The 24,302-nt window shown below is 37.6% G+C and overlaps 1 protein-coding gene across 1 annotated transcript in view; it reads left to right on the top strand.

Moving 5' to 3' along the window:
- Nucleotides 1-23,407, top strand: part of LOC127635549 (G-protein-signaling modulator 1-like) — a 37,471-nt gene extending 14,064 nt beyond the window's left edge. The window contains exons 2-14 of the mRNA XM_052115653.1: nucleotides 80-301; nucleotides 918-1,053; nucleotides 1,303-1,445; nucleotides 1,815-1,938; nucleotides 2,139-2,254; nucleotides 2,896-3,051; nucleotides 3,309-3,417; nucleotides 4,101-4,215; nucleotides 5,629-5,699; nucleotides 6,031-6,174; nucleotides 18,170-18,326; nucleotides 19,166-19,371; nucleotides 20,802-23,407. Coding sequence (XP_051971613.1) covers nucleotides 80-301; nucleotides 918-1,053; nucleotides 1,303-1,445; nucleotides 1,815-1,938; nucleotides 2,139-2,254; nucleotides 2,896-3,051; nucleotides 3,309-3,417; nucleotides 4,101-4,215; nucleotides 5,629-5,699; nucleotides 6,031-6,174; nucleotides 18,170-18,326; nucleotides 19,166-19,371; nucleotides 20,802-21,008 — 1,906 coding nt within the window. The 3' untranslated portion in view covers nucleotides 21,009-23,407. The remainder of the gene's footprint in view (nucleotides 1-79; nucleotides 302-917; nucleotides 1,054-1,302; nucleotides 1,446-1,814; nucleotides 1,939-2,138; nucleotides 2,255-2,895; nucleotides 3,052-3,308; nucleotides 3,418-4,100; nucleotides 4,216-5,628; nucleotides 5,700-6,030; nucleotides 6,175-18,169; nucleotides 18,327-19,165; nucleotides 19,372-20,801) is intronic.
- The last annotated feature ends 895 nt before the right edge of the window (nucleotides 23,408-24,302 follow it).

The following is a 24,302-nucleotide window of genomic DNA, read 5'->3' as shown; positions in this document are numbered from 1 at the left end:
CTATTGTTGCCGTTGGTGTGCTTGGCACAGTAATTGCTGCTTGCAGCTATATTTATTCCTGAATCTCTTGTTTTCCCAGAATGGAGGCGTCATGTTTGGAGTTGGCTTTGGAGGGGGAGCGTCTGTGTAAAGCGGGAGATTTTAAAGGCGGTACAGCGTTCTTTGAAGCTGCGGTGCAGGTGGGAACAGAAGATCTGAAGACCCTCAGTGCCATTTACAGTCAGCTGGGAAATGCTTACTTCTACCTGAAGGAGTATGGGAAAGCCTTGGAGTACCACCGCCACGATCTTACACTCGCACGGTAAGATGAGTGAACATGAACATCTCAAACACTGACAAACAAGAGTGCAAAGTTAAGTCCCAAACATACTCTATGTAAGTACGTGAACGCAGACGCTTCATGCTACGCATGCTCGATTTCACACATCTTTGCGTTGTGAAATGTGTAAGAGTGCAATTTATAACCTAATCCAAGTATGCGCTGTATTACAAGGATGTACGTAAGTACAACAGATTTTCTTTTTTCAATCAACAACTGTCATGGCGGAGCAGCAATTTAAGGAGAGTCTTGCCGAACAAGTAAGATAATTTAAAGACATGTTGACTCCACCACATCCGGTTTTGTGTTGCCTAAAAACTCTTTTGCCCCCTTGTGGTCAAAGGTTTGTAACGGCCAGAACAACGCAACACAAGAGCACACGTAATGTATGTACAATTGGACCACGTGTTGGCCATGTGTTGGCGAAGTGCTTGCGTCTGCATTTGCGTACTTGTGTGAAGTATGTTTGGGCCCTTAATGTATCAGCTTGGGTAGTGACAGTACCCTTTTGGACGTTTCATTCAAAGGTGCAGTTTCAGATATAAAGTGTATCCCACAAGAAATTAGTTTAAGAGTTGCAGCATATTTTTTTCATCAGGACAATAGGCGACCGGATTGGCGAAGGGAAGGCCAGCGGGAATCTTGGAAATACTCTGAAGGTTTTGGGTCGTTATGATGAAGCAGCCGTGTGCTGTCAGAGACATCTGGACATTTCACAAGAACAAGGAGACAAGGTTACAGATGCACAATCATTACATCCAACTGACCACGTTAATTTCCTCTTTAAATTGTAATAATATAATAATAGAATGTAATAACTGCTTAGCTAACCCATTACTGAATTGAAGTGATAGATTGAATTGCTCAAGACGACCATAAATCATTAAAAGGACTTTATGTTCAAAGAATATATACTGAGGGCAGTGGGGGATTTAGGCAGGGTATTGTGTATATGGTTAATTAACATGCTCTCTCTGCTGCAGGTCGGGGAGGCCAGAGCGCTGTATAACATTGGGAATGTGTTTCATGCAAACGGCAAACAGCAGATTTGGGGATGTTCACAAGATCGTGGAGATCTTCATCCCGATGTGAGAGACACACTGGAGAGAGCCACGGCCTTCTACGAGTGAGTCCCACACATCGTGATCTGATCACAGTTCTGATGCCGAGCGGAACACGCTATTAACAGCCACATTTAATAGATACAGCAGGCTAAACGGCACATAAATGAGACACAGAGAGACCAGAGGTGTCAGACTGGGACATACGGGCTAAAACAGTCATTTGTCACTCCCACATGTGTCTCTGTTTACTGGCAAAACATTGAGAACAGGAAACTCTGCTCTTCTAGAACGAGTTGTAGAACGAGGAAAACGTTCTAATTGCCGAACTCATGACTTATGGAAATGGGATTTTTATTGTCAGAGAAACCTGAAATGATATGAGTCTCATTGTTTTTATGTGGCTAGCAGCGCTGTTTGTGCCTGTTTTTCAGAATGAACCTGTCTCTGGTGAAGGAGATGGGTGACAGAGCTGCACAGGGACGAGCCTTCGGTAACCTTGGCAACACTCATTACCTACTGGGTAATTTTGTTGAGGCCATCAAGTTCCACAGAGAGGTGCGACACTGACGTCACAGAGCAAAAACAGCAATGACATAAACACAGACCATTATGTGAAACTGTTTTGACATACTAAACTGTGTTTAATCATGTTTATGTGTTTCAGATTGGGACTTTAACTTGCAAAGTTTATTTCAAAGTTTATTCTAACAGGATTTGCATTCAAAAGTAACACAATTCCTGCTTGTTATTCACAGCGTCTGTCCATTGCCAAGGAATTTGGTGACAAAGCAGCCGAGCGGAGAGCGTACAGTAACCTAGGCAACGCTCTCATTTTCCTGGGCCAGTTCAATTCAGCCACAGAGTATTACAGGTAACTATGACTACACGACGCCATCTAGAGGACGGGCCATGTGTAGCACACAGAATGTGAATGAATAAGCACACTTGCTGTGTGCATGGCCACATTAAATCTAAATCACTAAAAGTATGTACTTCACTGGTGATGTGAAAGTACATGATTTTGAGTAAGTAGTGAGAAAATAAGAGAGTATGTCAGTATTATGACATCTTGATACAGACCTTCTCTTCAGCGCTGTTATGTTAGCATGCAAGTGTTAGCATCGAACAAAATTAAAACTCATTATTCACTGTTCAGGTTCATACATTTACAGCTTTTGTTTTCTGAACTGGAAAATCAAATGCTCAAATGAGTCATTTTTAAAGCGTTGTGTCATTGTAGCTGCATTTGACTCGAGACTTCCAATTGCATTTGCACGCATGTTACCAGCAGATGTGTTTCGAGTGCTTCAAAACAGTGAATCATTTTGTGAAGCAATTATTTGAAATTATTTAAAGTTTCATCACTACTTGAGGGTGGGCTCTTTTGACTAGGACCAGTAAACAACCACCCAGAACACCCCAACATCCTGGCAGTGAATTTTGCAGAGGCGAGCACCACTCTTATTTCTAGAGGAAATGTAAACCTGTAGTTTCTCTGTGGTGTTTTTTCAGGAAAACTCTGCAGCTGTCTCGGCAGCTGAAGGATCAGGTGATGGAAGCTCAAGCATGTTACAGTCTGGGAAACACACACACGCTGCTGCAGGAGTACGAACGTGCCATAGACTATCACCTCAAACACATGCTCATCGCACAAGAGCTCAGCGACAGGTCTGAAGTCACCAGGTCTCCACGAAGAGTCTAGAGCTATTACACTCAATTAAGATAACCCTTAAATGAATGGCAGCTATTTAGATTCACCAAGCAAGATATACCTTTTCATATTTCTGATTTAGATTTAGACGAATCTATGACACAGTTTGTCTACATGCAAAGACCAATACGTTAACAAAGTGGGGCAAAAAGTTAAACCAGAGATATCAAAGTGCAACATCTAAACAATAAATCTTTGTTGTTGGTTTTTATAGGGTTGGAGAGGGCCGGGCTTGTTGGAGTCTGGGTAATGCTTACGTATTGTTAGGAAACCACCGTCAGGCTTTACACTACACCCGAAAACACTTGGATATCTCCAGAGAGGTGAGCACAATCTGTGCTTTCTTGTTAAGCTGGACATGTCCAGCAACAGACCTCGCTTCTCCTCCTTTAATCTTTAATCTGTGTGTCACGATTCCCTGGTTGTCTGTCCCGTGTTTTTAATGTCACCGTCACCATGGTTCCCGGTCCTCAACATTGTGTCATTGTTCGCACCTGTTTGTCGTTTGTAATCATCCTGTGTCTGTGTATATAAACCCTGTTTGTTCTCCACTCCTTGTCGTTCGTTGAATTTTTATGTTCCTATGTTTGCTCCGTTGCCTGTCCTGCCGTGTTTTCTTCCTGCCGTGTTTCTCTAGTTCCGTGTTCCTCCGTTGTGTTCGTGTTTTAGTTTCAGTTTCACTTTGATTCAAAATAAAGAACCCGCTTGTAGATCCCACTCCTTGTCTGCCCTTGTCTGCATTTATAACACTGTGCTTATCTTTAAAGGGATAGTTCACCCAAAAATGTCAATTCTGCCATCATTCACTCACTTTCATTTCAATCATGACAACTCTCGGAATAAATTTAGGGTGTAATAATGGATATGACAAGTCAGGTTTGGTCTTGGTGGACTTCAAAGCAAGTACGAAGACTTTCTACAGCTTGAACAAACATTCAACACACGGTTTTCAGTAAATATTGCTCTCCATCTCACTAATTGCATTCCCGTTCTCTCTCTCTTGCAGTTCGGGGACAGGAATGGAGAGCTGACAGCTAGGATGAATGTCAAGGAGTTGATGGAAGTTCTCGGGGTGAAGGAGGCCGATCTCTCGCCATCTAACTCTGAGTTTACAGTGCAGGGTAAGAAAGGGAAACCTAGACAGGAACATGTAGGAGAGACCAGGACTAATTGTGACAATAACACTAGTGAGTGAATATTTCTCAGAGCAGTTTTAAATTTGAAAGTACATTTTTATATAAACATAAATCTTGACTATAAAAAAGCTCAATTTCATAAGCCCTTCGACCATTATTGCCCAGGAAAACGAGGTATTTAAAATGTGTAGCACAAATGTAAATGGAAACGTCTCGGGTTACATATGTAACCCTTGTTCCCTGAAAAAAGAGGAACGAGATGCTGTGCTTTGCTAAGCGCTTTTGGGAACAATCCTAGTTGTGACCGAGCTGTGAATATATGTGTAACACGTCAATGAACATTGACCGGAATTTATAGCCTCGGCTGATGTAATCATTAGATGCACCTGTGGCCAGGCTATAAATGGATGCGTCACCAGGTGTCGTCAGATACTTCTTTTTGAAGAGCAGTCCTGGGGTATCCCAGTGCGGCAAAACAGCGCAGCATCTCGTTCCGCTTTTTTCAGGGAAAAAGTGTTACATACGAATCTCCTCTATAGGGAGGGTAGAGTCACATGGGGTAATCTCCTTGTGGTCGCTATAAAGTGGTTCGCTCTCGGTGGGGTGTGTGGTGTGGCAACGTGCTCAAGTCACGTGATAAGATGCGTGGGTTGGCGGTCTCAGATGCGGAGGCAGTTGGGATTCGCCCTCCACCACCTGGATTGAGGCGAATCACTATGCGACCACGAGGACTTAAAAGCGCATTCCAAATTGGGTAAAAAAGGGGGAACCCCTTCATCAACAAAAGTTACACACCTCAGCATTAAGAGGGGTTTCAATTGGGTCTTTGAAACCAACAAACAAAACCATTGCTAGAGCACAACTTGTTCCCTGCACTGCTTTCAATTCTCAATTCAATACAAGTGCTGTTTCATTTGTGAACAAATATGTTTTTGAATGAATCTTTTATGTAAACAAATCCTTCTCATTTACTTTTCACTGTTTTTAATGAGGTTGACTACTCAGAGCATTTGACTCATAACAACTCATTTGTCACCACCTACTGGTGTAAAGATATAATCTGCAGAAATTCTCACTGAACGAATCAGTAAAAGAATTCAACATGAAAAATTAAGCAAAATACCCACCACAATTTAGAAAGCCATGAATGTGGAGAAGAGTAGTACGAATAGTGAAGCGTCCCAGTGCTGTTAGGGTGAATATCATATACTGTACAGTATGCATGTGTTAATTCGATTATTTGGGAAGAATTAATGTCACATGGAATATAATAATATAATGCTGAAGTCATGTTTTTGTGTATGACAGTCCAAAAATTGAATGCTAACATGCCATGTCAGTAATTAATATTACATGAACGATGACCCTTAACATCTTGTGCTTGTGTTCTCCTGACAGGTGCCAGACCAAAGTTCGCCAAGAAGAACAGTATGGACAGTGTTGACCTCTGGAAATACAATGCTGAAAAGGTCTATTATTAATTATCTGAACTGGTATCTGTCATTTTGCCAAGTAAAAATCTTCTGTTTGTTCTAAAACAACATTCTTGTCAAACAAACATAATCCAAACCATATCCCTTATCTAAACACTAACCATAAGCCCTGAAATCAGAGGGAAATTATAGGTTGGAATGAGTGCTATTGAAGACCCTAATCTTAACCCTAAATGCAACCCTAAAATCTGATTGGTTGATAGTAATGTTGTTCCAGGACCACATGCTCTTCATGGTCACCCACTGTAGGTCACAGTCACGCAGAAATACTAATATCACTTCACAATCATTTTGTTGTGGATTGCAGAACGGGGATGTTCCTGATGTTGATGGTGTATCGAGGATGTCGAGGAACAGCAGAAGGAACGCAGACAGTCATACGTCTGATGAGAGACAGTGGATGGACTCATCTGTAGACACGGATGACATCACTGTTCAAGTCACACCTCCAGTGAGTATCTGTCTTGCTGAATGTCTGTGTTTCTGGATCATTCTTAGGAAAGGGGGCCATCAATACATTAACCATCTGAGACCCCTGCATGACTGCTGTGTGCATTGTCCATTTCCCTTTTTTAATTTTTATATTGTAGCAGCTAATAAACAAATTTTTTTTTCTAGAGCAAATAGAACATTTCCTAAAAATTGATGTCCACATATGTGGACAGCGGGACTAAGTTGTGAAATTTTAAATAATACCAAGCCATAGAAAGTCAGATTTCTTTCATTAAATAGTCTATTATGTTTCCAGGAGTGTTGGTTATTGATGTATTTGAGACGTTTTAGAAAATACAGCTGATTTTCAATAAAGCTGAATGCCAACCATGTTAAAATGAAATTCTGCATTATAAGTTCTGAATCAAGTACTGATAGTCACATGTCTGCCAAACATCATCAGCAGCCTGAAACTGAACTTTTGACAGCATCACATCTGTATTTGATGGTTGTGGTGGTGGTGTAGTGGGCTAAAGCACATAAATGGTAATCAGAAGGTTGCTGGTTCGATCCCCACAGCCACCACACCATTGTGTGCTTGAGGAAGGCACTTCCTGTTCCCTGTTTAAGGGCACTGTAAGTCGCTTTGAATAAAAGCGTCTGCCAAATGCATAAATGTTAATGTATTTATGCATCTTATCTAACAATAGTTAAGTGAAAACAACTGAGAAAAATACTTTTTATCTCGATATGTTTCCTTTGTGCATGTATACAAAGTAATTATACTGTTTATAGTATAACAGTCTATAGTCTAAAAGGTCTTCAGCAGGTCACAGAAGGCTTCATCCTCAATGTTCGGTAAGGCAAAGAAATGTGTGATGCAGCAGGTTCCTTCAGGATCAAAGCACATGCTTATTACATTCAACTAATAAGAATGAAGCAACTGGAAGTGGTGATTTTTGAAAATGTACAATGATAAACCGTTGAGACTTTGGTTCCATGGAAAAAATAACTGGAACAAAATTAACTGATTATTAACCAAGGCAAGTTATTTACTAACAGTTACCAACATTTTAAATAATGTTTTCACTCTGGAACAATTGAAAGGAACTTTGCTCCCATTTTCCATTACGTTTTGCGAAATTTCCATCCAACCATCCATCCATCACGTAAAGCTGTGGTTTTTGTAATGTTACTTTCTCATGAGTGTTTGATTATTTAATTTAGCTGAAATCGTAGCTCTGGCTAAATGTGCTTGTGTTCAGGTTTGAATTGCATCCATGTTGTAAAGTGCTTCACTGAAGGTTTCACCTGATAGCATCAGATCTGTGTTTCACTGAATCAATACACATGTCTGCACTGCTGTCAAATGCACAGCCCATTCTCTCTCTCTCTCTCTCTCTCTCTCACACACACCCTCAGTGTAGCCAAATTATTGGAGAAAATGCATCGACAGCTGTAAGAGCTGAAGTTGATGAGAGAGACAGGCAGACAGAGAGAGAGAGAGAGAGAGAGAGAGAGAGAGTAGAGAGAGTAGAGAGGGTTTAGGGAGACATTGAAGACTGAAAGACTTCATGATGGATTCTCTACTATGATCAGAAGAATGACAAAAATACAGACGCTTGTGGAGGGAAAACGTGAGGCTTTATCTGCATACTTGACCTGTGTTTTAAAAGTGCCTTTACACAACAAAGTAAAGTTTTTGTCTTGTTTTCAAGTAAAGTTTTAGCATCCTTAAAAACAAGATACATTTACTAATCAAAACTGTAATACTGTTGAGATATGTTTTAGAGAATATAAATTAAATGAAAACTTGTATGCCAATGTTTTACCAAACAAAGTTAATTCAAGATATATTCTCTTTAATCACGTCTAAATGCTGCAACCTGGTTCATAGAATCATACTGTTACTATAACTACATTTTTGCAAAATTACTGGTAACACTTAACAACAAGGTTGCATTCTTTAACATGAGTTAATGCATTTAGTACCATTAACTAGGTCATGTTCATAGTGCTGAAAATAAGGCATGCATCTCTTGATTTAAAAAAAAGTATTCGTTTATGTTGAAAAGAACTAACCAATAATAATAAATGGTGTAGGAGGAATAAATTCCTCACACAGTGCTATCTTATGACATCTAAACAGGGGTCGCACCGACTAAAACCAACGTAGTCGACACTGTTGTCCTGAAGTCGACTAGTCGATCACATTATTTATAATGTATTATAATACAAAGTATTATGCGGAAGTATTATCACATCACAACTAATCAAATTCTGAAAAGCACACGATTCCACACTCGAGTCGAATGTCGCAATATACACAATTTAGCTTCTTAAGTAAATGGATTTTGTTTTAAGGGTATATACTTTGGCAACTCTTTACATTAATGTTCCCTTTGTTAAGGCTTTATAAATGGCTTCATTAATAAATGCATTATAATTCATTGATATGCTGGTATATCAACAATCATTAATAGGGCAACTTTCATGCAATACTTGCCAATTATTGAGCATTTTAACTTACATGTTATAAATGTTTAATAAATACACTTACTCAGAATTATATTAATCAAAAACATAAAATACCCTATGTTCATTACAGCAGATATCATCTAATAAACCTGATGAACATTAAACCACACTCAACTTTATGTACATAGTTACTAATGTTGGCAATATGTTTAAAAAATGCTTTATATGTGTCCACTTTCAGATTTTCATGTGTAATTAATTATGAATAGGTGTTATGTAGCATTTATAACATGTAAGTTAAAATGCTTATTACATGACAGTGGCCCTATTTTTACAAGCTATAACTGCAAAACAATGATTTATAATGCATTTTTAAACAAGTTATTGGTCATTAATAAACACTTTATAAGCACTTAACAAAGGGCATTATAAATACTTAATTAATGAAAACCTCATTTACTGTTTTTAGTTAAACATTTTTAAATGCTTTATACAGTATGTGTTCACTTTACATTAATGTATATTTTCATTGGTTACTAATTCTGAATATGTGTTTGTATGAAGTATTTATAATATGTGAGGTAAAATGGCTCATTATTAGGCAAGCATTAAATGTTAGTCTGCCTTTTTATTTGTTGTTATAACTGCATATCAGAGATTTTTCATATATTTGTAAATGACTTATTTGTAATTAATTAACCCATTTATAAACCTTTAAAGGGAACATTAAAGTGTCATTGATATTTTTCTTGATAACGACAACAGTACTGATTAAGAAAATAAAAGTAGACCATTAATGACCCTAAATCACACCCACCCCTCTCGACCCATTTCTCTGTCCCATAATCGGAGATCTCACCCGCCCTCCTTGATAATGAGTTGTTTTCCCACAGTAGGACAAAGAGAGAGAGAGAGAGAGAGAGAGAGAGAGAGAGAGAGAGAGAGAAAGTGAGAGATTTTTTGATTTTTCAAAATTACTTTTATTACAATAAAAAAAATACCAACCATTAAAACATTTTTTTCACAGTTAATCAATTTTTACAATCTTAAAGCAAAGCACAACTCTCCGTTTACAACTGAACACAAGGCTTCTCTGTAACACCATATAGATTCAAACTTCAATAAATTATTCATTACTTTATAAAATCGAAAATCAACAACAATTCTAGACTAGCATCACTATCATTCCTTTGTTTCATATGATTTCTCCTACTAATGTATATAGCCATTTTTGCTTTTCCAAGTACAAAGTTCAACAGCTGACATTCACCACTTCTACTTCTCACATATTTAAAACCACAAATAAAAGTCTGCACAGAAAACACTTCATTAAAACAATTAAAAATTGTTTTTAACAAGTCAAACAATGGCTTTAGCCTAAAACAATAAACAAAACAATGGAAAACAGTCTCTCTTTTAAAACAAAAGAGACAATCTTGACTTGTTTCAGAATTTAAAACAGAGACGAAAGCATTAACTATCCATGTAAAACCCTCCAATGAATGTCAGCTGTTTTTTTGGTTAATGGTGGCTTATATAACGCTCTCCACTCTGGTCTAACACTTTCATCCAAACCCAAAACATCATGCCAAGGTGTGTCGATTTTTTGATGTAAACCTTTTTTGTTAAAAAACTTTACACATGCCTTATATAGCTGTTTCCCATTAACATCATTAAAAACTAACCACATACTCTTCAGTTGTAGAAAGAATCCAACATGATCATTTAAACTAGGGGATATAAAAATTGTAGGAAAGGGATCCAACTCGTTAGGGCAAATAAGTCCTTCACAATAGTCCTTTAGTGTATTCAATTCTTCTGATGTAAGAACAGATCGCAGCCTCTGTAATATTTGAGTCATTGCCCGAACAGATTTCATCTTTAGACAAGCAGTCACTTCCTCAGCATTTGCAAAGTCAGCCCCCACCAAAGTTAAAAGTCTTCTTAAAGTTGTAATTTCGGCTTGGATAAGTAGTTCAGTGAATGTGCTGCTTGTGTTCATTACATCCAGTCTCGCGCCATTTATCAGGGGTTCTTCCAGCAACCAAAATAGGGAGTTTGTATTTTCAGGCTTCTTCACATTAAAACAACTCCAAACTTTAAAAAGATTCTTGTAGAACACAGATAAACATGAAGTGTCAATCTTTTCAGGATCCATTAAAAACAAAGATTTGTCAAGGTTCATCTTTTTAACAGATTTCAAAATAACACTTGTTACTGTTCTCCAACCAGCATTTTCTGAGCTTATCAAAAACCTCTTCAAAAAACTCATCCGAAAAGCAGCAATTCTGCTTTGCAGCTGGACCAGTCCTTGTCCACCTTCCTCTTTTGGTAAATACAAGATATTTTGTATTACCCAATGTAACTTATCCCAAAAGAAATCGACCAAAATTGATTGTATCTTTGCCAACAAATAAGTTGGTGGATCAACACAGGCCAACCAATGCCACAAAAAAGATGCAACCAAGTTATTTATTATAATCACCCTTCCTCTATAAGACATAGTTGGTTTCAACCATTTCCACCTATCCGTCCTTTTATCTTCTCAGTTACTCCTTCCCAATTCTTCTGCACCGTAACCTCATCACCCAGATGCACCCCCAGATATTTAAAACCATTTTTATTCCATATTAAACCACCTGGTAGATCTGGCGTTTTTTCTTTCCATTTTCCCAGCAACACCGCATCACTTTTTTTCCAATTGATTTTTGTAGAGGAAATAGATTCAAAATCATTGGCTACTCTTATTAAACTTTGTATGTCTTTTTGGCCTTCAATCTTTACAACAATGTCATCAGCATACGCTGATAACTTAATTGCATTATCACAATTTGGAATTTCTAAACCATTCAGCTCTTTTCTTAATTTATGTAAGAAAGGTTCTATTGCCAGTGCGTACAGCATTCCAGACAAAGAACAACCTTGCCTGATCCCACGATTAACTTTAAAAGGAGCGCATAAGCCACCATTAAACTTCAACACACCCTCAATGTCACTATACAAAGTTTTAATCTTATCACTAAAAATAGAACTAAAACCAAAAGCTTTCAATACTTTCCATAAATAATCATGTTCTACACGATCAAAAGCTTTCTCTTGATCAATGGAAATCAAGCCTGCATTTAAACCAAATATTTTGACTACTTCAAAAATATCTCTAACTAAAGAAATATTATCAAATATTGACCTGCCAGGGATACAATAAGTCTGATCCGGATGAATAACCTCTTCTAAAACCTTTCCAAGTCTTGTTGCTAACACCTTCGAAAGAATTTTATAATCACAACACAACAAGGAGACAGGTCGCCAACTTGTTATATGAGTTAAATCACCTTTTTTTGGTAAAAGAGTGAGAACTGCTCTTCGACAACTTAAAGGTAGACATCCTTCAGTTAAACTAATATTCAAAACTTCCAATAAATCCTCACCTATTATATTCCAATAAGACATATAAAACTCAATTGGAAGTCCATCTATTCCTCGACCACATTCCATTTTTTGAAGATTCTTATACAGCTCTTCCAATGTTATGAGTTTATTAAGATCTTTGTTAGATTTTCTAGAAATCTGAGGTAGATCCCTAAAAAAACATTGTTCTATACACTGATCTTTTTGGACTCATTTTTATACAACTTTTCATAAAAACTAACTGCTCTCGTACGCATTGGATCTGAGAGTAAAACCCCACTTTCAGATTGTAAGACGTTAATAAAACGCCGCTGCCCATTTTTCTTTTCTAACCCAAAGAAAAATTTGGATGGATGGCATCTCATTTGAGTTTTGGAACCGTGATCTTATTAATGCTCCTTGTGCTTTTAACCCCAGCAGATCAGACAAAGCAGATTTTTTATGTTTAAAATCCTCAACAAGGTCTTGATTTCCAGTTTGTGTTGAACTTTGAAGTTTTAAAATTTCAGCTTCTAAAATTTGAACAGACCTAGTCAGCTCTTTAGTAACATTTAGGGTGTATTGTTGACATAGTTGTTTTATTCTGACTTTACCAAACTCCCACCAGTTCTTTAAATATTGAAAATTATTCTAAATTTAGTCCAAAAACAATCTAAAATTTCTTTGAACTGACTATCTTCTAAAAGAGTGGTATTAAGATGCCAATACTATTTGGTTTAACAGAATTCATAGAGATTTCATATCCTATTAAACTGTGATCTGAAATGCCAACTGGAGAAATAAAAGATCTTTTAAAAATATTAAGATGATGTTTAAAAGCATATAACTTGTCTAACCTTGCTAATGATAACAAGTTATCACGAGCATGTACCCAAGTATATTGTCTAACAATTTTGTTAAAATTTCTCCAAACATCACTTAAATCATGCATTTCAATCATTTGAATGAGTCTCCTGCGCGATGGCATATGTGGCTCAATATGATTCCTATCTAAATTGCTTACTGTACAATTAAAATCACCCCCCAAAAACAGGTACTCTTCCCCTTTACACTCTCCAGAGTTTTACAAAGAGTATCTAAAAAACACATTCTTTGTATTGGTTGACTTGGGGCATAAATACATATAAAAATAAATACATTATTTTCAAAGTTCACAATCACTTTTAAAATTCTTCCTTTAATAATCTCCTCCATTTTAACTGAGCTGGGAACAAAGTTCTTATCAAATAGAATGCCAACTCCGCCACTAAGAGAAGTATTATGGCTTAAAAAGATAAACCATTCCATTCTTTGTGCCATTCAACAGCATTTCTATTGTCACTATGAGTCTCTTGCATAAAAAACATCAATTTTTTTATATATTTCCAGCCTTTTTCTAACATCTCTGGCTCCATTCACATTTAATGAGGCAATGCGAAATTCCCCCATAGTCTGGAATAGGATTATCAATAAAAAACAAAGTAGGAGACAGGCCCCATGCATCACCAAATTAAGCTTCATTATCATCATTACTCAATTAATTTTGAACTTAGGTGACAAATTTTTTAAGACGAAACACTTCTTTATCTAAGAAGCATCCATCATTCATTGACCTCTTAGTCACTTCAACAAATCTTTTAAGATTTGGAAAGTAATCAACGTACACCCCTTAGATTTTTTTGTCACTTTTAAAAAAAGCTTGATTTTATCAGTGCTGCAGTCGTGACATGGCCAATCGCCCTGAGAACAAGTTGAAGCAATGGAATCAGAAGAATCACTCTCACTTTCAGCACTTCGATCAAAATCATTGGCCTGTGCTTTTGTTTTCCTTCCTTGATTATTTACATTGCATTCACTTCTCATCTTCCTTTTCAGGGGTGTTTTAAACAAGCTTTGATCTACTTCCATTAATAAGCCATCATCCTCCTTATTTGGACTTTCAGTGGCAGACTCAGCATCATGCATCTGACTCACTGGAACCGACTCCGATTTCTCGCTATTCTCATTAGACTCATTTTCCACCGAATCTAAACGTTCAATGCCTAGTTCTTCAACGACATTATTTCCATTCCTCATTTCAACTGCAGGCTCTTGATTTACCCCAGCATCAGTTGAAACTAAACTATCAGCCTCTTTAGAATGAACCACTTCACGCTGTACACCCGAAGGCCCCGGTTTATTAACATTCACGTTACTGGTCGGACAAGCACGAATCTGATGACCTGTCTTTCCACATCCAAAACACCTCATAGAGTCAGTCGACACAAATACTGTATAATCAAATCCATCTATTCTGAATTTCAAATTCAGATCAAGTTCATTCCCGTTGTTTAAAACCATGTAAGTAAACCTTCTAAAGGAAACAACATGTTTCAACAGTTCAGTCTTGCTACCAATTGTGATCTTTTTAACAGGTGAGACAAGTTTACCGAAACGTGAAAGTTCTTTCATTAACGCTTCATCCTTTATAAACGGTGGAACATTTGACAAGGTAACCTTTTTAGCAGGTGTGGACAGGTGCAGTACAGATGCAAATGAACCCCGCAATTCAATGCCCTTTTCCACTACCTCGTTTGCCTTTTCTACCGTACTCAAAAAAAGTACAATTGCATTGTTCATCTTTGAAGCAGCTAGAACGCACGCATGCCCAACCACATTCCCAACAGCTAAACTACATTCCTCTACACTACCCGCCGCCACGATTTTAACTCCATGCCGATGCGTGAGGGAATCTAAACCTCCACCTGTGTCAGCCTCCATGATGCATGAGGACACAGGCGTAAAACGCCCTTAATCCAAAGTTACCACCCAGTCGCAACACACACAGTTTTTACAAAACACACACACAAAAAAACACCTACAACATAAAAAAGAAGAAAGTTTGAAAAAGAAATGCCACAGCGGGCACAAACACCTCGCACTCACCACACACTCCGCACTCTCGCCAATCACTTCGCACATGCGCGCACAGAGAGAGAGAGAGAGAGAGATAGAGAGAGAGAGAGAGAGAGAGATAAAGGCAGAAATGGCAGAGGACACACACTGATGGAATAGAGCAGGATGTTTCTTTAATTTGATTGGATGATTGTCACCTGGTTGCCGGATTAGTGAATCACTCAATAAGTCTTAATGATTATTTATTATTGAGTATTACAATTATATTGCACTGCTGAAATTTGTATTTTATTCTATTTCTGGAATGAGTTTGAAAGATGTTGAACTGTTGTAGCTTAAAAACTCAATTTGATATGGTCTGATGGTGGTCAAATCAATGGTTTGATGTGATTATAAAGATTTGACATTATTGGTGATTGTCTAAAAAATAAATATGCATAAATATTATTGCATTATGTGAAAATTGTCATTCACTAATATATTTAATGATGCAGTGATAGTGAATGAGTGTTTGTTGTGCAGGGCCAGGCTGGGCCGGTACAGACACATTTCACAGTGTTATTGATCAGTCGTTTGATTGTGTCTGTCCTGTAAGAGCTCTAACATTGATTGATCCATTATCACTTAATCTAATGATCAGACATGATGCCTTTGTGCACTAGTTTTTAACGTGGCATTTATCCGATAACAACCAAGATGCTTTGTTCATCTTTGCCATTGTAGGCATCAGTCTTTAAATAAATCTCAAGCATTTAGAGTAACACAGAGAAAAACATTTTGTCTTGAGATGATCAGTATAATTTAAACACCATTTGATGTTGTTTTGTGGGCTTTATGAATGCATCTCACATCAGCATGTTGATATTGTAGTGTTATTCAGTTCTTTAATGTCAGGTTTAAATGGCTGCAGTATATGGGGCACTGTGGATTTGAGTGTGTGTGTGTCTGTGTGTAGCTGGACACTGAAAGGTCATTGTGATAAATTCACTCTTTACACAGAGTTGTTGCGATTGAGATAACAACTCACATGAGCATTCACTAAAGTCAGGAGGATAGATTACACCAACACATGACCAGCTAACTCACACCACCACACTACTAACCCAAGACTGTACTGTCATTAAACACTGGTAATAGTGTATTGTCAAACAGTTGTAAACATACGTGTGGGAGAATCTGATGAAGCTTGTTCAGAACATGTTTGCTCCTATTTCACCCCTTTGCAAAAGAAAGATTAAGCCTGTTTTTAAAACTATTTAAGAATTTCATGAACATTAAGCACTTTTCTAGAGGACAGGGAGAATTTATTTTTAGAAATAGCATTGCATTCCCTCGCAATAGCTTTATCCTAATGTAAATTAATCATGGTTTTACTACAGTAACCATATTTTAACCATGATGTCCATGGTAAACCAATAGGATTGCTACAGGATTGGTTACTGCAGGTTAAATATGGTGAAAAAGTGGTTCATTTTCAGAATGAAAAAACAACAATATGGTACTTGTACCACAAGTGCGTTTTTATAAATTAATAATTAATATTTTAATTACCATTTATTTTTGTTTTCCTTTATTTTACCTATTTGAACTAAGGTTACTGTTATAAACTCTTTGTTCATTTTCACAAGGGATGGATAATGGTATTGTAAGTGAATGCAAAATAAGCATTAAGCCAGTGTTTCCCAACCACTGTACCACATTAGTGTGCTGTGAAAGATTGTCAGGTGTGCGTGGAAATGTATCAAATTCCACAAAATGAATAAATGCTTGAAAAAAATTATATTTCAGGGATACAAACTCCTCACCTTTCAGAGAAATTCACAGTTTTGAAAGCATAATCGATCACTTTTGTGATTGTGAAGAGCAATGATTAATGTGTTGAAGTGAGTGATATTTATACGTGTAAAGGGTCATCACATGACTCACGTCAGTGCAACAGAATACATTGAAGTCTATGAAGTGAGTGATATTTATACGAGTAAAGGGTCATCACATGACTCGCCTCAGCACTGCAGAATACATTGAAGTCTATGAAGTGAGTGATATTTATACGCGTAAAGGGTCATCACATGACTCGAGTCAGCGCTGCAGAATACATTGAAGTCTATGAAGTGAGTGATATTTATACGTGTAAAGGGTCATCACATGACTCACGTCAGCGCTGCAGAATACATTTAAGTCTATGAAGTGAGTGATATTTATACGTGTAAAGGGTCATCACATGACTCACGTCAGCGCTGCAGAATACATTGAAGTCTATGAAGTGAGTGATATTTATACGCGTAAATGGTCATCACATGACTTGTGTCAGCGCTGCAGAATACATTGAAGTCTATGAAGTGAGTGATATTTATACGTGTAAAGGGTCATCACATGACTCACGTCAGTGCACCAGAACACATTGAAGTCTATGAAGTGAGTGATATTTATACGCGTAAAGGGTCATCACATGACTCGAGTCAGCTCTGCAGAATACATTGAAGTCTATGAAGTGAGTGATATTTATACGCATAAAGGGTCATCATATGACTCGCGTCAGTGCTGCAGAATACATTGAAGTCTATGAAGTGAGTGATATTTATACGCGTAAAGGGTCATCACATGACTCGAGTCAGCGCTGCAGAACACATTGAAGTCTATGAAGTGAGTGATATTTATACGCATAAAGGGTCATCATATGACTCGCGTCAGTGCTGCAGAATACATTGAAGTCTATGAAGTGAGTGATATTTATACGTGTAAAGGCTCATCACATGACTCGCTTCAGTGCAACAGAATACATTTAAGTCTATGAAGTGAGTGATATTTATTTATTACATTTTTTGGTGGACCAGTGATTGACCTTTTTCACTCCTCATGAGTTTTTTGCCTCTCATGAGTTTGCATCACTGTAATTTGTTGTGGCATTGCAAGAACAAATCTACAAATTAGAAAAGAAGCAAATTTGTTGTTTTTTCATTACCCATTTAGCGCTTTTGCCATCTGTGACCTCACACAGTGTAGCCGACCTATGTGACTGACAGAAAACATGGACAAGTTCTTGAAAAGGAAAAATATTGATGATGGTTAGCCTATGGGGGATAGTGGTGTGCTGTAGAATGTTTTTAGTCATAAAAATGTGCCATTGCAGAAAAAATAAATAGATAAATAGTATGAATAATATTTGGACATCCCATAAAAGTAGTTTGTAAAGGTCAGCTAATGGTTGTACGAATACATGTTTTAAATGACAGTTTTCTATGTATTTTGTGCAGAAGCTGGGTTGTGACCCATCAGATGAGGACTGCTTTTTTGACCTGTTGAGTAAGTTTCAGAGCAGCCGTATGGATGACCAGCGCTGCCAACTGGATGAGATGCCCAACGGAGTGGACGCAGGAGGAGCGGATGAATCTGACGTTTATGACATGATCGGTCAGCCACATTCACTCTCTCACAGTCAACTTCACATAATAAATATCTACACTGATCAGCCACAACATTAAAAGCATCTGCCTAATATTGTGTAGGTCCCCCTCGTGCCGCCAAAACAACGCCAACCCGTATCTCAGAACAGCAGATACATGTTATGCTGCAGTTATGCTGACGATTCACAGCTTTATCTTCCATTGCAATCCGGTGACTCTATACAGCCTCTACTGGACTGTTTTGAGGACATTAAAGGCTGGTTGGCAAATTATTTCCTCCAGCGTAAGAGTGACAAAACTGAGGTAATCATCTTTTGGTCTCGCTAGCAAGCTAGGCCACCTGTTTCCATATGTAACGCCACATACAAAAAACCTGGGTGTTATTTTTGATTCTTGATTATTAGGCAGGTGCTTTTAATGTTGTGGCTGATCGGTGTACATTCACATCAGTATTTTTTAAATATGTCCGATTTGTGAGATACACAAACATTTAGTTTTGTGCTTAGATGCAGTTTTAATCATACGCATACGTCTGTATTTTTTAGTAAAATATTCAGTGGGAAATAATGTTCAGTATTAGATTGGATAATTTAAAGTGAGCAATTATATGATTTCTTAATATACATTTTTAAGAACTGCTCACACCGTATTGGAGTCTTCAGCCAAAAAAAGAAGGATTATGGAAACAAGCATAGTTCTTCAGAATAACATGCACTGATGAACTCACAATAAGATCAGGGACACTTACACAGCAATAAATAAAGAACATTTTGAATCCTGTCTTCAGCTTATTCAAACAGTAACTCCACTAAGATCATCAGTGTGAAATTGTTCCCTCCTTGTTAGGCAGCAGTCTCCTATCATCACCTCAAACCGAAGAGCTTTTTGACTTGATCGCCATTTCACAGAGCCGTCGTCTAGACGATCAGAGGGTAAGCGTCAGCAACCTGCCCGGACTCAGAATCACCCACAATAATCTGGGTCACCTGTGCGGAGAGGGCGATCCTCAGGAGCCCAGCGACGACTTCTTCAACATGCTCATCAAGTGCCAGGTGAGATCATGATAAATGAATAATGCCAGATGCTGTTATAGACACTTTAACTGAGCACATTTACATGCACACCAATACAATGATAATTACCAAAAACCATCTTGTTAAAAAGAATGACACATTTACATGACAATTGAAATCATCTGATTATTCTCAGCTTTTGATGTCAAAAATGTAAACAATCATACCATACATTGTGCACATTGCATAACGCATTAAGAATCCTTGTAAAGGTGTTTACATGCAATGCTAAATTGGGGTATTGTGTGTCGATTGATTTTGCTTAAACCATTTATGACCTTACCCTGATAAAGACATTGTCGATTTATTAGTGTTATCAGTGTAAAATTGTGCATGTAAACGTGAAATGTCTCTGAATTTAAACCCAAAGTAGCTCTGTAGCAAATGCTACAGCATTTTATGACATCATACAGTAATTTGACCCAAATGCATATTTTTATTTTGCTGTTCTCTGATTTCTTTTTTGCTGCTAACATACCTAATATAAAGGCAGCATCATATCTAAGAATGCAGGGCCATTTTTAGCTCTAAGCAATATAAGCGAGCGTATCAGGCCCCTGAGCCACCAGCGGGCCCCGCAAAGCAAGGTCCTTTTCTCTTTTTCTTCTTAAATACACTAAAAGCTGTGAGTAAGTCTCAGGCATCTATTATGGTCCAATTAGACAGGTATAAGGGGCCCACTTTTGGCCCGAGAGGGAAGGGAGAATGCAAGGATTTGGTGGTAGTTGGGGGGGTTGATTGAGGGGGTTCAGAAATCGGCCCTGCCAGAATCAACTGCTAAGAGGCAAGTGAAAAAAGAGAAACAAAGAAAATTATTATTATAAATGTATTTCATTTTTACATTTAAGTGTCCTCCAAAAACATAACTCAGTGGTGAAACATTACTTAAATATGAGATCATTTCGGGCATTTCAAAATAGTGAATAATTTTGTCAAGCAATTATTCAGTTGATTTGAATTCTCCCAAAACTTCCACCCAAACCTTGACCCCTTTGTCCAATTTATGTGCTCATTTTGCAAAGGTGCCTGGAATAATACCTGGAAGGCCCGCCCTCATTCCTAATCCTAACCATATGGTAGTAGCCTGGCAGGAACATCTCTAGGCACCTTAAAAATATGAAATAGGCCAGCATGAAACCATAGAGCAAGAGTCACTGGAATTCAGACAAGGGCGCCCTCTTGTGTCTGGCTTGTGATCTAGCCTGCCTACTCCAAAAATACCAATACACATTTGTAGACTATTTCACCCACTAGCTTTTGTGTGCTGTATATTTTTATGCTCATCGAGTATCACATCATTAGGTTAGCAACATGCTAAGAAGGCAGCTGCTTATGTAGACAGCTAACAAATTAGCCCTTTTGTTACATTATATTGCACAAGTCTCATCACTGTTTATTTATGTGTTTAGTCGTCCAGGATAGATGACCAGCGTTGCTCTCCTCCTGAAGGTGGTCCTCGGGCCCCTACGGTCCCTGATGAGGATTTCTTCAGTCTCATACAGAGAGTTCAGGCCAAACGGATGGACGAACAGCGTGTGCATCTCCCATCAGATGAACAAGATGAACAAGAGCCGCCTGAGGCTGAGAGAGAGCCAGGGGCCTCAGACTTTGGGTAAAGCCACAGGGGCCCGCAGTAGACCGGGCTCAAATATGGACCGCAAGAACCAGAAGAGGAAGGAACTCTTTAATGAGATGAAAAGAAATATGCACTTCAGAGTGTGTGACGTGTGCTGGTATTTTATGAACGCATGTGAGATAAAAGTTCACCAAATTGCAACGCAAGTGCCATCTCAGAATACTGTGTAGTGTTACACCTCATGTGCTTTATAGCCATTATCCATAAAGTTTGAGTTTATATTGACTAGATTAACAGATACCAGGCGTGTTCCATTTGGACAGAACTTTCTGGAGGGAATTCACAAAGAATTAATTGCGTCCGCTGATAACGTTGTTTATTTGCACATGCTGTCTGCGTTGTTTTTTTCACCCTATTTGTTAAATATAACGCAAAACAGGTAACAAACACCTGTTTTAAAAAAAAGCTGAATGCAACTCGCGCAACATAATATCCCATCTTGCGATGGGTGGGTACTGAGTGCTAGATTGTGAATGATAAGATGATCTACCACTGTGATCCAGCACCTGATCTGACTCGATAAAATGCTGAAAACAATGCTGCACATCTGGATCTGACCAGTTGTAATGCTCTTCTCCATCATTTGATCATTATTTGATAACATGATCAATGGAAAATATACACAAACATATTTTATTAATAAAAATAAATTTACCTCTTGCTTTTTTTGTGGCGGTAACAGCACAGCACTGACAAATAGCATCAGACAAATAGCGCTTATGTTTGTGAATCTGACACATTCTATAATAATGTTTATTTGCGTAGAAAGGAGCCGTGTGAGAAGAATGAAAAGAATGACAATTAATTCACTTGAATGTGTGTGGCGCAGCAGTTTTTCAGCGCATTTAACGCGTCGGACACATTTAAGTTGGACTGCGGGAGGTTTGTAATTGAGATGCAGGTTTACCATGTGCTAAAGTGCTGCAAATGTTTATTGAATTCACACCTTCTCATTTGTCATAGTTTCGTGCATACTGCCTTAAATGGATTCAGACGGAGCCCCTTAGAGCACAAGGACATGGTTACTGCAGTTTTAGTATTGTAACTTTATTATGGCTACTGTAGTAAAATCACGTTTTCATAAGGGGTAGATAAAGTTATTTCAGAAATAAACTTCTCCAACTGTCCTCAAAGGGGCTCCGCTAATTCGTATTCCTTGATATTCTGTCATTTATGAGCATGTCGAGGAGTAATGTTCTGGTTTAGTGTGTGTGTGTGTGTGTGTTTCTTGACAGTATTAGTGTTGCATCACTGCCAGTGTTAAAGAGCTGCTAACTTTGACCTTCCTAATCGCAAGTGCATTTGGGTTCTGCTTTATATCATGTTTTCATTTACCACCAAAATGAAGACATTAGGGCTCGTTGTCCTCTTTTCATTCTACCCAGTTTCTGTCGTATTTGAAGATATAATTGTTGTTAACTCCACATATGTATTTATTAAGTGTTGATGAAAATGGATATCTTTAAAAAAGACTGTGAAAATAATTTGAAGTATTGATAATTGTGGGAACATAAAAGTATGTGAACGTTCATGGTACAAACTAATTTACTTCATGTATGTTTGACTGATTTGTGTGGAACCAAGAAAAATTGAAAGTGATTTGCCCCACAGTGGGGGTTTTGGCTGCTTCAGTTTTCTTCAGAGTTGATTTTTGCATGACGCTACGTTGTTTTAGTCGTTTGTGGCCGAGCTGATCTTCAATCAGAATAATGTCTTTCTCGCATTAGAAAAATGTGTTTAAAAAAATCTAATGTAGTTTGCCATCCAGTTCATGATTTATCAATTCACTGCCACCTTGTGGTTGAAAGTTAGCAAGGCCTTTTTTTTGTTATGGGTTATGGGTTATGATCCTTAATTAAATAATAGTTTATTTCACAATAGTTCATCTGTTTTCATTGATGCATGATGCTTGTAACTAATCCTCATTTCTATTAATCATCTTACTTTAATTGTGGAGCTCACTGACTCCAATTTAACAGATGGTTTTATAATATATAAAATAATAATTTATATAATTTAGGAAGTATGTAATTCATTCATCCCCGCAACCCTGTACACAGGATAAGCGGTTGACGATGGATGGATGGATGGATGGTAATTCATTCATGATGACATGAAGTAAAATATAAAACAGATTGAATCAGTCACTTGTATTTAACTACAATTTAAATGCAATTAAAGTACAAATCATTAGTCCATCTGAATTATTTCGCTTCCCCAGATTATGTTTGATTTCTGCCTTACATTTGCTAAAATATGTTGTGAGAAATGATCTAATAACCTTTGAAATTTCACTGCCCAAATGTACAAAATTGTTTTATATTTATTTTCTGTTCACGAATGGAAATAAATCCCTTTGCTTTTAATAAAATGTCAATGAAATGCTGTTAGACGCTTGTCTTATTCAAGACTTTACATTTGAGTTATCGTTCATGATTCAGAAGCCATACATTTTAACATTTGCATTACATAACAACTACATTTACAAGCTTGTTCAAGTGTGATCAAATAGCAGTAGCCAGGGGCAGAGTGGCCATGAGGAGCATCAGGGGTATTCCGTGGGCCGCTGGATAGTTTTAGCAGGCTCGCTGCTGCACAAGTGCCGGCCCGTCCTACAGACGAGATAACCCGCTGTGGGCTCCAATATGCCTGACCTCATAACAGCACAATAATTTTATACACACTGCAAGACAAGCCAATTCAATGGCTTTCATTTTGAAATGACTTACACATTAGCACATATCTGTATGAATGTGTCAACTTTGTACCTCATGTGGACCTCATTATTTAACATACACAATAATGGTGACAACCAAAAACAACATATTAAGTACAAGATGAGCTTTGAATAATAACTAAATTACAAATAACTGCAAGTTACAACAAATACAATAACAGAAGCGTAAATAAAATTGGCAAACAGTAAAGCTATGAGCAGTACACTGTCATCTGCATAATTTATTCATACCGCAAAGCATTAATGAGAGCTGAAGTGTGGCTTGCTGAATAATGCTCACACCTGATAAATAAGTCATGAAAAATATTCATTTGTGGATATTTGAGTCTTTGAGGCTTACTTTGTTTAAAGAACAGCAGAAACAGAGCTTGTCTAAGCACAGGGCCTTTCACTTAAAAAATTATCTGCACATATAAAGATGAAACAAACTCACAAAGACTGAAAATATGAGCAAATAATCTGCAAAACATCTGCAAAGATCTACACTTTAAAAGGTATGTTTATTTATGTATTTATTTGAACATATATTTATTTTTG

This window comes from Xyrauchen texanus, chromosome 4 (genome assembly GCF_025860055.1).
Source record: "Xyrauchen texanus isolate HMW12.3.18 chromosome 4, RBS_HiC_50CHRs, whole genome shotgun sequence".
Lineage (NCBI taxonomy): Eukaryota > Metazoa > Chordata > Actinopteri > Cypriniformes > Catostomidae > Xyrauchen > Xyrauchen texanus.
This window is presented reverse-complemented; position numbering and strand designations above follow the sequence as displayed.